The following is a 17,034-nucleotide window of genomic DNA, read 5'->3' on the forward strand; positions in this document are numbered from 1 at the left end:
CTAATATCAAAGCTCCAGCCTCCCCCCACAGCTTCCTGTACCCGCTAGCACCCCTTGGACGTGCGCTGTGGGGCTGCTCCTGGCTCCCAGAAATCCCAAATGAAACATCAATGTTTGAGCAGCAGCCCTCACCATGCAGGGCAGCAACTTCCCATGCTCCTTGGAAAACAGGGTGCAAGAGTGGAAAGCACCTGCACCCCCTCAGCCTGCCCCAGTCCACACCCACCCCGGGTAGGGCAGCACAGGTTCCACCAGCCCTTGGAGAGAAGAGACACACAGGCTGCTTCCTCAGCCACGTTTCACCTGACAGGTCTGCAATGAGGTAACTGCTCCTCTTCTCCTCGGTGGGAACAACATCAGGAGAAACGCGGTTCGGCCAGATCCTCACACACAAGGTGATGGCACTGCTCATCCCCAGCAGGGATGGAGGACTGCAGGAGGGCTGGCTCGGGGGCAAACCCACATCCTACAGCACCCTCCATCCTCAGGTGAGCCCCCAGGACAACACGGTCAAACCATGGCTGCCTGTACTCCCTTCCCTCCCAGCAACCATCACAGAGCAGGGAGCACTTCCTTGTGGTTGCTATGGAAAACACTGGATGCTGCCATCACAGCTCTGTTCAGGATCACTTTCTGCCCAGAAATAAATGGATCAAAGCTTTTTTTTATTATTATTATTGTCACACAAGCTAGTTATGGACAAGAATTTTCCTGTAAATAGGATTAAAAAGAAACCTTTTCCCGCAGAGGAAAAGCAGTGGCAGCAAGAGACCGGCCCATTTGCTCCTATCTTACCTGCCCTGGCAGCTCTAGACACCCTCCTACACAGCTCCTGCAAATGTTTTCATTCAACTAGTTAATTTAGGAGGCCCCATGTTTCACTGAGCATTAATTACACTTACTTGTGCCTGTCTGGTGAACAGCATTATTTGAATTGTGTGAACTCACAGTCAGGCTGCCTCTCTGGAAGTGGCCAGGGTGCACAACTGTGCCTGTGTTTGGCTTGTGCTCCCCTGCCTGCTCCCACTCGGGCCCCAACAAGTGCAGAATGGCCCTCTGGAGGTTGGTCTTGATGCACGGGATGCTGAGCACAGCGTGCAAAGGAAGCACGTGCACTGATTTTGCGCCACTCCACCCCATCGCAGGTACCACACCAGTCAAACCCTCTGACAAAACCACATGTAGCAGCTAATTTAGCAACACTCTTCTTTCAGAGGAAGAGAGGAAAAGAAAGCATTGACAGTAGACAGGCAAGAAATTACACAACCAGGTTATAAAATGAAACATGGTTATATTTTATTCTGGCATCCCCACCTGTTCCCACACATGAAGCACGTGCCCTTGTGCAAAAATCATTCTATGCTGTATGGAGCGCGTGTGTCCAGACAGGGGCTACCCGGAAGGATGATGAATGAATAACCATGGTTTCAATGGAAATAACTGTTTGTACCAGGATCAGATTTGGAGAAAAGGCTCAGCAGTGCCACCTGCCCTCATTATTGCTGCTGCACAATAGCAGGGCTCAGGCTGGCAGGGGTTTTGCTAACACAAGCCCACCTGGGCTCCTAATTAAGGCTTAACCGGTGAGGTCCAATGCTACAGTTTTCTGCGTGTACATAACACAACTAAACACCACTTAAAAACTCCATATGCACAATTACATCACAGGTAACACCACAACGGAGAAACAATTTGACAGTCAGGGCCATCCAGCAACCTGGGTGGGAAAAAACACTTCCAAAGGTACAAGTAGCTGCAACAGCATTTATTGCCACATCACCACATTTGCTATAAAACAAAACCCTTTCCCACCCCTCTGTAAGTGTATTGTGAATGATAAAATAAATCAGCAGCATAAACTGTCGGAAGAAACCAAGCACCCAGGGGCCAAAGGCATCCCTGTTCCTGGGGAGCAGGGGTGCAGAGGGGCTTCTCCTGGTGAGGGATCTTGGGATGGCTCCCTCTCCAAGTGAGCAGGGATGCACCAGGGCTGGCACAGAGGTATTTTAAACACAGACAACAAAACCATACTTTGATGGACAGGAGGAAGCTCCAGCTGCCCAGGGAAGAACAGAGAGACCACCAGGAATGGGTCTGCAAATGGTGCCTTCCCCAAGCCTGCAACCCTTTAAAAAAAAGAAAATCTATTATTGCCAACAAGGAGTTTTAAGAACCTCTTGTATCACAGATAATGTGAATGACTTGGCCTTGTTTTGCTGTGAAAGGAAGGAGCTGGTTTGTAACAGGAGAGGAAGGGGCAGACCTGGATATATGGTAACTGAGGTATGGTCGGAGAAAAGAAGTGCAGCAAAAAAAGCCAAAAAGAAAAAAAAAAATGCACTTAGTCGGTTGGCTCTGAACATATCTCTTGTATGAAAGTGATTGTCAAAAGAGTCACTAGTGAAAACAGGGTAAGAAAATATGTTCGCCGTAGAGGTACTTCTTTGCTTCATTCAACAACAGAAAACTAACCCAAGGTCCATCAAGTGTTTTCTGTTCACTACAGGAATACTCTTCAGAAGGCGCAAGCTATGTCATCTCAGCACTTGCCTCCAAGGGTACCATCCATTTTGCAGGATGAAAAGAAGACCCGAAGCCCAACACAGCTACCTGAAGCCTCCCCACATACATGTGGGGAGAGGCGGATGCTGGTCTCCCACAAGGTCACCCCCAAAAGCCGCCCAGGAACCCAGTCTCTCCTGCACCAGCATCCCTGCCATGATGCATTACCCGAAGCGAAACTTCAGGCGGTACTTGACGGGACTGGGGTTTTTCCGAGACGCAGATGGGGCGACCTTTGGTTTCGGTGGTGGTGGGGGCTTCTTTTCGGGAAGGGTGACAGTGAAGGCGAGCTCGGGGGGCTGGGGCTGACGAAAGCGGGGAAGAAAGTGCGTGGAGACGTGCTGGGGCCGGGCGCGGGGGCTGCAGCCCCGCTTGGCTTTGCCCCGCTTGTTGAGTGCCACATACCACTGGCGGCCCGAACGTGGGCTGCGATGGACAGCTGAGGCGTAGGTGTTGTAGCTGTTCTCCTGGAAGCGCTCCCGAAACTGGCAGTCGGCCGTGAACCGGGCCTGCAGGGACAGAGCAGATAACAGTGTTACCAAAAGGCTGGTTTTACCCATCCCCTGACCCACAATACTTGCTGGGTGTTTAAGTCTCCCAAAACCAGGTCCCAAAAGGGCGAGCAGCAACACGGGGCACCTGGCAAACCCACTCCAAGGCCACCAGGCACCCAGCCATTTAGAAAACCCCCAACACAGATACTTTCAGTAACTGCTTTCCATCCGATTTTGGACTTTCTTGGAAAACACAGGCTTGGCCTGCCCCAGCAGCACCCTTCCCTCCCACCCCAGCTCTCCTCCTGCCCTTCCCACCCACAGGAGGAAGGATGCAGCTCTGGACCCCCCCATACTGCAGCCCTGCCGAGGACCCTGAGGTTGAGCCCCCTGCTCCAGCTCCGTTCCCACCCTTGCACCCCTCGCTTGGGCACTGAATCATCACTTAATAATCTGTAAAGGCAATGTGCATGCAGATTTTTATTGCTTGACTGAACATGGATTGTACTGGATTTTTTTTCTTCTTCTTTTTCTTTGTCTTAAATGAACTCGGGGTGTTTTGTCCATTAATTACCTGAAGAAGTTACTTGCAGCCCAAGAGCATGACCTTTCATGAACAGGGTGGCCGCACCGGCTCCCATAGCCCAACAGGATAGGGCAAATGCTGACAGCTAAGAGCTCTACGTTTTTCTTAAGGGAGAGAAGGAAGAAACTATGCAGAAGTACAAAAGTACGGTTGTACTGCACCAGCTATGTATCTGCGACCCTGGGACACCTGGCTGCAGCGTCCAACAGGCCCTCTGAAATTCTTTGTCAAGTCTTTAACCTGACCATGAGCACAATACCTGTGCCCCAACAGTTCCTCCACCTGTGCTTGGGGCACCCAGCCTGACTGGAAACCACTGCTTCAAAACTGCTGGCCTGAAAAGGATGCTGAGCTCTCAACCTCAAAGCTCCCAACAATTGAGAACAAGGTAAAATCCCCGAACTCCTAATTTAACCAGCGAAGTTGAATCCTACAATAAAAGCAAGAGTCCCAGCCTGCCATGCATTTTTTCCCCTCATAGCACTTCAAATCAAGTCTCCTTTTGCTATTTGCTTGAAAGAAACTTCACTTTAATGACTCTTTTTTGCTGTCCCTGTCTTTTATACATCTTCAATGCTCTATTGCCCATGCACAAATATTCACCCTCCAGAGGTGAGGCTTTGCTAACTCCTTGTTGCTCTGCAAAGCCCCAACACAAGAGTGGTGCTCAGGCAAGATACCTCTGCATCAGCCTTTACACAGAGAGGTTTTAGGATTGACTGAAGCACCAACGCACACCTAAAAGAGTGCTCAACATAAAAGGGACTGAAACAAAGCCCACATTTCCCAGTGGGGTCTGGGCAAATGGCTATAGCTGGCTGTTTTGGTGCAGCATATTAAGCTGGCTACCCAGGCCTGGGCATTGAGGCTGGCCACAGCCAAGGATCCAATACTGACGTCTGCTCCAGCGGGCTTTGCAAACACCGCTGTAAATAGGAGAAGGTTCTTGTGCCCTGCTCATACTCATCCCTGCATAAATGGCTACGCTCACTGCTGATTTGCTCAAGTGTAAGCAGAATCGGCATTTGCAATCTGGCCCAGCATTCTGGGGGCAACGCCACTCCGCAAAGGGAGGTCTGCCCAACTACCCATCTGGAATATCACGGGAGAATTTCCTGCTTAAAGTAGTCGGGAGGGGGAATGCTCCCTAAAAGTCAGAGTGGCATCCCCTCCAGAAAGGGATTAGGGGAAGTAGAGTGGGGTCCCCAGCCCTGGCCATGGAGAGATGTTGTGGGCTGCTTACACTGGCAGCATGGAGAAGATCTGCAGCCAGCACGTGCGGAGGGAAGACCTCACCCCTAGACAGCAAACTGCACTGGGAAGTACATCAGATGCTGCTTCACCATCACCCTGACAGGTTTCCCCACATTCTAGCTCTCACATCCTCTCAGCTCAGCAGCTACACTATTTTGGCCTAGGAAAAGGTACTTTTCCTGGCACAGGACTGGCAGCACAGGCACGGTACACTGTATGTCTGTCAGATTTGCTCTGCAGCAGCTCCAGAGACAATCATGAAGAGCAATTCTGAAGTCAATTAAATACCAAAATCCAACAGAGATTTGCCCCACTGAGGACTGCAGCGTTCAGCTGACTCAAAATAACTCCTGAGAAAGGAGAATTACCTGAGCCCCCTGCAGGCAAATCTCTCCTCTGGGGTTCATGCTGACCCCTGCTGAGACCTACACCAAACCTCCTCCTGCCCATGCCATGCTAAAAACGTACAAACCAGAGATCGAGGATTTAACAACGAGGAAAAAGCCATCTGTGCACGCAACTGATAATTGCCAGGATTACTGTCATTTTCTGAAGCTGGTGTCTCTAAAAACGAACTGCTTGGTAATTTAATTAAGTTGCCATAAAAAAAAAAAAAAAAAAGCAGGGCTGCTGCAAAGCACCGAGCTGGGATAAAGCCGGGCCCTGAGAGCTGGTTTCGAAGGAGCCCGAATCCCTGCAGGAATGACTTTTATCTGTGGTTCAGCTCAAAGTCACCGGCGTGACTCCCATATCAAAGCGCTGCTCTGAGTGACGGGCGCAGGACGCGCTTTGTACTGCTGAAAACTCATTAGGCCATGAAATAACTTCATCCTGCCAAGGCAGGAAAGAACAACAGATGCTAGGTTTGCATTATCGGCATTATTTAGCCCAGCAATCTTTAGACATTTGGGTCAAGTTTCTACAAATTTGCAGCTTTCATCCGAGTGGGGCATCATGTGTCCTCACCCCCCGGCTCTGACCCACCTAATTGAGGTCCCTCCCCAGCACTGCCCTTTGTGTGCTGACAATTAACCATACATCGATGAGATTTGATTTAATTTCTGCCTGCACCAGGGCATAAATCAAGATTCCAGCTCAAATAAGGGACCCATTGTATGCTGCAAGGGAGGGAAAGCTCTGGAGGGTCTAGGGATCATGCTCTGCCTGCTTCCCTCTCTTCTCCAACTTTTACCTTCCCACTGCTGGCCCGTTTCCTGCCCCATCTCCTTCCCTCACGTTCTCCTTCGCGCAGCCATTCCCTCTTTCCTCTAGAAGCTGTTTCCGCTCCTACTTTGTTTCCTAAAATAAGCAGCCATGTGCTCACCCTTTAAGCATCATTAGGTTTCAGGAGCAACACTCCAATAAGACTCAAGGGAGAAAGAGGCAAGTTCATAAATCTCTCTTGAAGATAATCTGTGGTCTCGGGCAGCGTAACATCCACTTTGTAATCATGAGATTTGGCTTATAACCATGGAGCAGTCAATTGGCTTTTCCTTCTTCCAGGCTATTAGTCCTGAACAAGCTCCCTGGGAACAAACTTGGGTGACAGGGCACCCGAGATGCTGCCTTAAATATGCCCTTCTTTAGGCATTGCATTTATGCACACCTTTAAAAGGAGACAACATTCACATCAGCACAGTAGGCACTTTAATTTGTTCAAATGATCTCTAGAAGTAACAGGAGAACACTACAAAGCAGCATCTTGGAGTTGAAAAAAAAAAAAAAAAAAAGCCAAAATCAACTTACAGTATTCTTTCAACGCAAAAAGTCTGGAAAAAAGACCAATTAGACCTGAAGGAGGCTCTAACCTTCAGGAAAACAGCCTGCTGAACCAAAGAGTTACTGGGAATTTTCCACTTTACCTACAAAGCTCCTGCGTGAGCTGAGCCTCACCTGCCCAAAACACTGTGGGCAGCCACACGGTCTCGCTGGGGGACACCTCCCCCTGATGGATGGGCACAGCCGAAACTCCTGGGCCACAGCCCCTCGCGCACATGGGCACAGACAACCTCTCGGCACCACATGTGCCATTCTCCGGGAGACATTTGGCTAAAACCATCTGCATGATCTGCTGCAGAAGCTGCTAAAAATAAACCAGCAATGCTCAAAGAACAAGTTCTTTTGATGCAAATACCCAACTGCAAAAAAAAAAAAAAAAAAAGTGCACTTTTCTTGGTTAAATACAGTAAGTAGAGATATGGGTTTTGAGGTCTGGGGCTCCACCTGTCCCCTATCTGTCTGTGCAGCACTGATGCTGCACAGCACGGAGCTCTACTGGCAGCCAAAGGGGCTCAGCACACCAGGGCCCTGCCTGGGAGCATCGCTGCCGCGTGCACGCAGAGGCGTCACAAGGCCTTTAATAAACAATATGTACTGGTAAGCAGGGGGGGTGTTACTTACACTTGCATGGAGTTTTCCTTTTTTTGACATCGCTAAAAATTTGTTGCTGAAAACTCCTCGTATTCCTACAATCCCCTGAGACACAGCAAATATTTCCAAAATACCTAGGATGACAGAAATCCCAAAATAAATCACAGTTCTTTTCACATCAGGGTGACAAAGAGAAAAAGATCAGTCTCGGTAGGTTTGCATTTCCTCTCCACACGGCCCTGCTCCTCAGCCCTCTGGCTCCGCACAGTACTCTCACTCCATCCCTCCACCCCACAGACTGACTTACAACAATGCCAGGAGGGTGGCTTGTTTTATTTTTAAAAAGGAAAAGCTGTGTTTTAGAGGACAATTTCTGATTTGGCTGTGACAGAGCAAGCTGATCCCTCAGGAAATCCCTCTTAAGGCGAGGAAAAGCCCCTCGTGCCTACAGCCAGCCTGCTGAAATCAGCCTTGCCCGTCCTCCTCCCATACACACTGAACGCTGGAAGTAAAAGGCGTTGCACATCCTATTTGGGGCTAGAAGTCCCAATAATGGTTTCTTAGACCCCTCCTCACAGCAGGACTCGGGGACCGGGGCACTACGCAGCCCAGCCACGAGAAAACAAGCCGTTTTCTCCTCAAACAGGTATTTTCTGAGCAGCACGGGGCTCTGGCCCCCAGCGGGGCACGTGTAACCTATAATCAGTCTTAGAAAAAGAGCTTCAGCCTCCAAGCATCGTTCAGCAACAGCACCAACACGTTTCACTTCCCCACACAGCACAGTGTCCCCCGGTGACCCCCACAAGGCAGGGTCAGTATCCCATTCCCAAAATGACCTTTCTCATCTGGGGAAAAAGCTCTGCTAACCCTGGCTGCAGCTCTGGGGCGGCCCCAGGGGGGTCTCCGTGGCCCCAGAGGAAGAAGTCCTCGAGAGCATCTTGCCTGGCCCCAGCCCCTGCGAAGGGCAGATTAACGTGCCAAAAGCAAACATGAAGCCGCCGTTAAATTCCCGAGGCCAGGGGATCGGATCACCACTTCCCATGTTTATTTTAAGGAGGAAGCACAGCTCCCAGAGGCGCCCGGGTCCCGGCACAGAGGGCCCGAGGGGCAGGCGGGGGGCTGCCCCTCCTCACTCCACGCGCCCAGTGGCAGCAACTGCCAAGAGGCACGGGTTATGCAGCCCCATGCAACAAGGCACGTACCCTCTCCAGCATGCTCCCTGTCCTTGAGGGCACCCCAAAACTTGCCGGGAGACATACCCCAGTTATTGGGGTGCCCTGGGTCAAGCCCAGTTTCCCAGGGTCCAAAGCTGAGGCCTCCCTGCCAAAAGTTGACTTATTGCTCACAGGGGACGGCTCCTTGGGGCAGCAACCAAGCATCGCCCCATCACTACCACGTGTCCCTGGCCAGGGCTGGCTCCACTTCGGACTGCAAAGCTAATGCTGCTGTCACCTATTCGGGAGAAAAACCTGAAGAGGCAGGAACATCACACAATCCACATCCTTGCGAGACAGCTGCGGCATCAAGGCTGAAGATGCCTCACGGGAGAGAAGCCCCTCTGCCGTGCCGCTGCAGGACAGGGTACAAGGTGGCACTGTGCAGGCAGCCCCTCCAAACTCACATCTCCCAAAACAGCCCCAGTGTGGATGCCCTGTTTTCTCACCCATACCCTTTGCAGCCCCTACCCTCCCCCTGGCCAGGCACCCACGGTGCTCCTCAAAACCCCAAGCAGGGTTTCAGGGCTCCCAGCATCCCTGCCTGTGGGCTGCCCCTCTTCAAGGGCCCATGGCACAGACCAGGGCCTAAATTATTCAGTCCAGTACAGCTACAGCCATTGCTCCGCAAGCACGCTGGACAGCTGAGGCCACACATGCTACCAGGGTCACCCCGGGCCCAAGCCCTCCAGCTCTTTAAATGATTTTTCATCCCTGCCTGCCATTTCATTCTCTCTAACAGGATATAATGGCAACTCCGACCCAAAGGATAAGCCATGAGTTAGCACAGCTTTCTCTCAGGGGAACGTCAGCCTCAGTCCTATTTTTAAACTGAATATATCCTATCGCTGTGCTGGAAGAATGAGAATGCAGGGGGAAGGATGGAAAAGTTACATGGGGAAAGGATGGAAAAAGGGTGCAAGGGAGACCCTGCTGCAGCATCCTCCCACCAGGACCGCAGGGCTGCTGCGGTGGGACCTCAAAGCTCACGCATAGATCCCCATAGACTCACTTCCTCGAGGCAGGGGAACCCCAGAGCGACCCGAGCAGAGCTCGCTCCATCCTCGGGGCAGCGTCCCACCCAAGCCAAGCACCCCCAGCCTCCCAAGGCAGGCAGCACCCCAAATTCACCCCCCCCCGGTGGGGACGGAGGGGCTGCAGAGGAGGATCCCCGCGGGATGGGGATGCTGCAGCCCCGGGGGAGCCCCCCGCGCCCCGTCCCCATCACTCACTGAGCGGGCTGGCTTCGTGGGCTCCGTCCACCCGCCCGTCGGGGTGCAGCTGGAGGTGGAAGCCGATGCCCACCCTGCAGTACAGCCGGCCCCGCCGCCGCCCCGGGCGGCTCCGCGGGAAGCGGCTCGGCCCCGCCGCCGCCGAGGGGGAGGAGGAGGAGGAGGAGGAGGAGGAGGAGGAGGAGGAGGAGGAGGAGGAGGAGGAGGAGGAGGAGGAGGAGGAGGAGGAGGAGGAGGAGGAGGAGGAGGAGGAGGAGGAGGAGGAGGAGGAGGAGGAGGAGGAGGAGGAGGAAGGCGCGGGGGCGCTGCGGGCGGGCGGCTGCGCCCCGCCGGACACCTGCTGGCGGCGGGCGGGCAGGGCGAGGAGGAGCAGCAGCAGGAGGGAGGACGGGCTCATGCTGGCGGGCGCCGCGCCGCATCCCGCTCCGCCGCGGGGAAACGGGCGCGGGGGGACGGGACGCCCCTCCCCGCAGGGACTGTATGAGCGGGCGGCGGCCCCGCACCTGTGCCCGGCCCCGCGGCGCCCTCTTACCCCCGCAGCAGATGCCGGGGCCGGGGGGGAGGACGCATAAATCTGGGGAATTAACTTGTCCGCTCCGCCGAGACGGAGGCGCTGGGGCTGCGCCTCGGGTTACCGCCGAGAAATACCTTGTCAGCGGCTTCACCCGCGGCCGGGACGGGGCTCAGCGGAACCCTCGGGAACGGGAAGGGATTGGGTTGCAGCCCCCCAGCCCGGGGGAGCGGGAGATGACAGCCGGCAGCTGCGCCGCCAGCCGAGCTGCGGGCCGGGGCCGTGGGAGCCGGCTGGGGCGCTGGGGGCGGCACCCCCAGCGGGAAAGCTGCTCCCCCTCCTGCACAGAGCGGCCGTGCCGCCCTTGGCCCCGAAGAGCAGCCCTCGGGGCGCACGGGGGGCTCCTACCATAAATTCCCCACGCAGCATCTCAAAGCGTGCAGAGAGGCGTGGGCCCTCGCCCGTGCGCAGCATCCCCTGCCTTTCCTGGGCAGGAGGGATGCCAGCCCTGCGGCCTCCCGCTGCCTCCCCCTGACGGGTGCCCGGCGCCCCACCAACACCAGAGAAATTGTGTTTCTTCCCAATTACAAAGACAACTGCCACACAGCACGATGGCGCTGGAGGAGACCCCGCGGCAACAGGCCATCCATCACCCCAGCACAGCACCGAGTGTATTCTGGTGGTTTTTGGCTCCTGGGGTTGCTTGAGGCTCCTCACACATCACCTGGAGCCCCCAGGAAAACCTCACTGCTACAAAACCCAACATTAGCCAGACTCACCCCGCCTGGTACGCAGCCCAAACGCTGCAGCTACGTATCCTCCCTGCTATGGCAAACTTAGGGCGTTCCCCCTAAACTCTACGCAGAAAACGTTCTGCAGCCATCACCAGGGTCGGCTCTGGCCGGTGAGCTTTGCTGGGCTGCACGCCTGGGGATCGGGTTCAGCAGGAAGGAGCGAGAGCTGGTGGCATGCAGGAGGGTGACCTTCGCCTTCAGAGAAAGCTGAAGGTCAGGGGCACAGGGAGCAACACACACTTAAGGGGCTGCATCCAGCCTGACTGACACCTGGCACAGCCTGGTGTGAACAGAAATGATCTCACAACAACATTACAGAAATTTCAAACTATTTATCGTCACAGAGATATATAAATACACACACATACAGATATACATGCACACATTTATATATAAATGTGTATATATAGACAGCCTTATACATAGATACACATACCTGAAGGAGGGTCAGAGTGCTCAAAGCTTGTTTACTTCTTCCAGCTAAAGTGATCGGCTTGGTAAAATCTGTGACTTCCACTTCCCAACCTCATCTTGGTTATTTAATTACATGTACGCAGCGACTCCAAATCCAGATCCACGAGGAACACGAGGACCTAAAGGGGTTAGGAACCTCTCCCTCATGTTTGCACTAGGCCTCGCATATCAGCACAGCTGAGACACACAGAGGCACAACCATCTCACCTTTTGCATCATGCTTTAAGAAGCTGCAGCTGCCAAAGGATCAGCTCTTGGGGGAATGCTGTTCTCCATGCAGACTAAGGAGACCATAAACCATTTCTGCCACCCTAGATTAAACAGAATGTAAAAACATTTAAAATGTTCATCAGAGCAGTGACTGGGCACAGCAGCAGCCCAGGAGGTGGGAAGGAGGCAGATGCCAGTCCCAGGAGGTGAAGCCCACCCAAAGCTGCCATGCGTGGAGTTTCACCAGCAAGCTCAGCCTCACAAATTTTAAACTCTAGTGTCCACCTCTAGTTTCCACCAGCTTTCCTGGTGCTGCCCTAGCTGCCAGGCATCCTCTGCTCAAACATGCCTCTGGACCAATTCCTGCCACCCCAGTGAAGAAATCCCTGAAAACACAAAATCCTGTACAGTGGGGCTGTTGGAAAGACTACCAAGGTGACACCTGTCGGGTGGGCTTGCCCAAGCTGGTCCTTTAGGCCTGTTGTGGATGGCAGCCCCATGGCTCTGCATGTTCACAACCCTTACTGGATGGCATCAAGAGACAGCTAAGTCCTTTCAGATCTCATCCACTGTACTTCCTTTATTTCCCTGCTGTGGGAAAACCTTGGTAAGTACCTGAGAGGCAAGGTGCTGCCTGAGATTGGGGGGGAGGGAGGGGGGATACTCCTGCCTGTCTGCAGGATACCATCGCCCTCCTCTGGTGACCGCTGTGTCCCCATCAGGGCCAGAAGCCCAGCCGGCTGCGCTGGCCACGTGCATTGGGCAAGATATTGTCCTTATGCCTTATTTTCATCTTCAAACCCTAAGAAAGAAAGCTTCCAAGCAGACCTTTGTAAATGAACTACATCATCTTGGGTTGTTTTCATTCGAACCTATTAATTAACACCAGGCATTGACTTCAATTTCAAATAGTCCAAGTACCCATGTAGCATCACTCAGTTCAAAAAAAAAAAAAAAAAAAAGCCAGGAGGCTTCAATCTAAATAAATAAGTAAGTAGATGTAATAGTCAATTTCCTGGCATAATCCAGTGTAATTGCCTTTGGCAGTAGCAGCCCTTACATACACACCAGCAGCTTCTGAAGCCTAATGCTGATGTTGTGTTACCTAAATTATTCAAGGCTTGGTTACAGAATGAACTTTTAGCAAATGGAGAGGAAAAGTTGAGCTTCAAGTGCAAAATTCCTTGTTTGAAGAGGAGAAGGAGCTCTTCTGAGCCTCTGCTTGAGCTGCTGCATAACATGGGCTGTGCTCTGCTCCAAACCCCAGCCCACCGTTGTATTAATCGCTCCTTAAATATACGCAAGACAAAATGTTACAAGACATAAAACAAGGCAGCGAGGCTCTGCTCAGTGAGCTTGTGTGTGAAGCTGTAGCCCTGGCCGTACCCAAGCTGCCATGTGCTCCACCAGCCCTGTGTTTATAGGAACCACCCCTGCTTCCCGTGGGATGTACGTGTATGGGTATGACGGCCCCGAGCCAGGCTACGGCAGTGCCCTACCAGACGGCCTCACGGGGAAAGCACGACAGAGTTTCATCATCACTTCTTTTTTCACTCACAGGAAGATTCATTTCACGGTATTAGCACAGTAACAGCATGCTGGATTCAGCCTCTCGGGGGAATGAGGAGAGACACCATGTTCCTGTGCTTGTACAGGCACAGGGTTCCCTGGGGCCAGCCCTTCCCTGGGGAAATGTGCTCCTGCCGCTCCAGGAGCTTGCAAAAAAAAGCCTTTGCCATAAAGATTTGTGGCCTAACAGAGACTCACCTGCAGCAGGAGTGTAGAGGGGCTGTAATCAGGTCCGTCTTGGACATGGCCCTGCTCCTGGAGGGAGGTGCGAGCCTTGGCCACCACTGCACGGAGCTGAAAGCAGAATGTGTTATTATATGCATTAAACCAGCTTAATTCAATTTACGTAATAAGCCAGGTGCTTTTGGGAATCCAGGTGCTGCCTGGTTACATACATCGCTTTCCCATAAGCACAAAGCCACTCAGGAGCCACATCACCAGCCTCTCATCTACTGCTCCCTCAAGGCCTCAGCTACAGGCAGATCCAAGAGCCTGAGCACAGCTTTACTTTGCAGCGCCCCAGCCCAACAGCACATTGCCACAGAGACTCAGACACCTCCATCCAGTCCTAAAACAAAAATCTGTGTCAAAGTAGCTCTGCTCAGCCTATGCTCATGCAGCTGGGGAATTCAGCTGCCTGCATGTGACTGCACATGTCCTGATCCACAGCAGAACCTGCTGCTGCAGGGAACCAGAGTCACAGCGCACTTCGGTGGGGACAGGATCAGGCCCCAAGGCAGGCAGCTGCTCCTGGCGATTTGTGAGCTGCAGGTCTGTTGCCTGTGGCTGCCTGACCGCTGCTTCTTTTATTAAAAACAAACAAAAAAAAAGCCCCCAGACCACATATCGGCCCATGCGTAGCACTGACACGGATCAGAATAACCACAATTCAAATCTGCTTTCAAATAACTACTGCAGGTGCAAGCCTTCCCATTACACCCTAGTAACAGCATTAATATCAGCACTTGTTGGACTTACTTACTATTATTTGCAGCATGGCCTGAATATGGATGGAGCAGCATTCCCTCGAGCACCATAGGAAGGTAGGCAAAGGGCTCTGCAGCGAGCAGGCTGAGGATGAAGGCTGCCCTTCCTCACCCCCAGGGTGCCCCACTGATCTGCAGCACGTTGAACACACACCTTGCAGGGCTGGGGTTTGTTGCAGACACAGCTGCACGTTCCAGTGCAGGCACGCAAGACCAGGCATCTCCCAAGAAAACACCCAGGGAATGCCTTGGTGCTGCCTTGTCTTGGCTGTGATGCTGGGAGAGGATCTCGTGTCAGGGAAGGCCAAGGAGCCTGCCTGGTGCTGCAACCCAGTTGGCTTCTTCCGTACAACCAGCAGCAGTGGCGGCCCACACTCTGTGCCACACAGGGATGCAGCGCAGCGTCAGCTCACAGATAGGGGAAGAAGATAAAGGAGATGCCCTTCCTTCCCCTGCCACATGCAGCAGGGCTGTAAGGTGACAAAAGAGCAGTGTTTGGACAGTGGTGCTAACTCTGACCCCAAGGAAAGCCACTCTGCGGAGTGGAGGCTCCTCTGTGGCCAAACCCTCGGCCCCAGTGGCCGAGGGAACCACTCACCATCCTCCTTCCTACAATAGGCAACTGTTTGGGACGGAGCACGCTGCCTGCCCTGACTACACGATGTCCCGCTTGTGTAGGTATCATCAGTCGGGCCTGGGGTTTTATTTATCCCTCCTGATCCTGGTACCAAGTTTTGCCAAAATAAAGCCTGACATTTTGAATTAAATTTCCTGCCCAGAAGTGCTTACAAGGAGGAACACTGCGAGCTTTGCACACCAGTTAGACTTCAGGGTGCGGGCTGCGGCATGCGTGCACTGTGTGACAGTATTTTTAAGGTGCTGACTGTGCAGGCAGCCCCCCCGAGCCCAAACAGACCCCCCCAAACAAAGCCCTGAGGCTTTGCACCGCACCAACGGACCAGGACAGAGTGGAAGGGTGGAAGAGCAGGGTGCTGCCAGGACAGGACAGGTGCTCCTGCCAGCAGCAGCACCACCACACAAAGCTACTGGGCTGTGAGAGACAATAAAGTATTTGGACTTAATTTGCAAGATGCTGTATGCCCTGGAGTGCCCAAGCCCCCACAGCTGTGGGCCAGCTCCGGCAATACTCACCCGTGCGCAAATTCTAGGGGCCAGAGGAGGCAAGGCAGGAGCTCCCCAGCAGCCCCGGGACCTAAAAAAGAGGCTTTGAGCAATTCTGACCCATAGAGGGTGTCCCTGTCCACGGCCCTGGATGGGCTTTAAGATTCCTTCCAACCCAAACCATGCTATGAAAGCAAGAATGGGGGGCATCCTCACCTGTTCCTCCTTTACCAGCCTCCCAGGGAGTCGCTGAGCCGCGGCGGAGAGCCGGAGCCGCTCCGAGCCCCGAGCATCCCCTGTCCCCGCGGCGGCCCCACCAGATGGCGCTGCCCACCCGCCCCCGGGGGCTGCGCGCCCCCTCCCCCCCAAGCCCCGCGCCCCGACCCCAGCCCCGCAAGGGACCCCCGACCGCCGCCCCCGGTGCGGGGAACCGGAGGGCTGCACCTGCCCTGGAGGAAAGGCGAGGCGAGCGCCTCGCCCCCGCAGCTCATTGGCTGCAGGTGGAGCCGCGGGCGCTCCCGGCTGCGGGGAGCGATGCTCGGGGGATGCCGCTTAAGCACCTCGCGCGGCTCGGGGGTGTCCGAACGGCCCCGAGGGGCAGGCGGATTTTGGCTTTCAAGGACAAAGGCGGCGATGGAGCAAACCGCATCGGGGCGGGGGAGCGGGGGGGGAAGATTCCCACACCGCCTGCGACTGGAGGGGAAGAGTAATCAGAAAACACTCCGTGTGGGGGCTGAAACCCTCCAGACTGACACCAGTTTCACCTCGGGGACCGATCTGTGCTTCTTTGAGGTACAGGAGAGTCGGTGCTGGGAATCAGCCTCAGCTTTTCTCAGGAAGAGACAAGAAGCCTCTAAGCGCACCAAGTTTTTAAGCGTGTCCTACCTGAAGCTCCAGCCAGCTTCCTCCAGAGCTGTGAGAGCTTTGCCGCAGGTCCGGGTGCTCCGGCAGACGCCAAAATACACGGCGGCAGATGTTGGTGGTACCCGGAGCTCAGTTCGCACAGAGCCCTTGGTCTCCCCAGCACCGACTCGGGCTCCCACCTTGCACAGCTCTTGCTTTGGGGTGTTTTCCCTGCTGGCAACCCGCTGGGCCGCACGCAACCTCATCCCCGAGACACCCGACCCTCCCTAGAGTTACTCCCGCTTGTGCGTGGAAATGGGGTTTCAACCCATCGTCACCACGCTGCTCCACCAGCTCGTTCTCTCCCTTGCACCAAGACCGTGCGGGTCCGTCTCAACACCGCAGGTGGTTGCCTGCAGGACCGGGCTGTCCCCTGTGCCCAGGGAGGGTCCCGTTCCCCCTCACCCGAGCCCTCCCGCGTGTCCCCGGCTGTGGTGCCATCGCCCCAGTGCTGTGCCGGCGCACACCCCACCCCCCCCAGCACCCCCTGCCCCAGGACCACCCGGGCTGGGCCCTGTCACCCCAGGCCACCCCTGGGGGCCCTGCTCAGGGTGTGCCGGGGCTGGGGCTCCTCCGCCCTGGGGGCCACACGGAGCCCGCTTAAGGGTGCGGGGCAATAAGGGCTCCCGGGGGGGGGAGGCGGGGGGCTGGGCGGCGCGGAGCACAAGTCACGGTGTGCAAAGGAGCACGGGGGAGAGGGGCTAGGAAAGGGGAATAAAGGAAAAGGAATAAAGAAAAAAGGAATAAAAGAAA

At 54.4% G+C, this 17,034-nt stretch overlaps 1 protein-coding gene across 1 annotated transcript; it reads right to left on the reverse strand.

Annotated features, from left to right (window-relative positions):
- Positions 1-2,354: 2,354 nt before the first annotated feature.
- On the reverse strand, positions 2,355-9,746 carry FGF5 (fibroblast growth factor 5). Its single transcript, XM_069855066.1, has 3 exons — positions 9,713-9,746; positions 7,297-7,400; positions 2,355-3,071 (listed from the first exon to the last, which is right to left on the reverse strand). The coding sequence occupies exons 2-3, from the start codon at positions 7,324-7,326 to the stop codon at positions 2,727-2,729; spliced, it is 375 nt and encodes a 124-aa protein (XP_069711167.1). The 5' UTR covers positions 7,327-7,400; positions 9,713-9,746; the 3' UTR covers positions 2,355-2,726.
- Positions 9,747-17,034: the final 7,288 nt, after the last annotated feature.

Source organism: Phaenicophaeus curvirostris, chromosome 4 (assembly GCF_032191515.1).
Source record: "Phaenicophaeus curvirostris isolate KB17595 chromosome 4, BPBGC_Pcur_1.0, whole genome shotgun sequence".
Taxonomy (NCBI): Eukaryota; Metazoa; Chordata; class Aves; order Cuculiformes; family Cuculidae; genus Phaenicophaeus; species Phaenicophaeus curvirostris.

What these genes read in the sequence shown, in the direction of transcription:
- FGF5 (XM_069855066.1), bottom strand. Translation starts at nt 7,326, where the DNA reads ATGTCAAAAAAAGGAAAACTCCATGCAAGT. An exon ending in AAGGAAAACTCCATGCAAGT is followed by an intron (nt 3,072 to 7,296) that starts GTAAGTAACACC and finishes CTGTCCCTGCAG; the next exon opens with GCCCGGTTCACGGCCGACTG.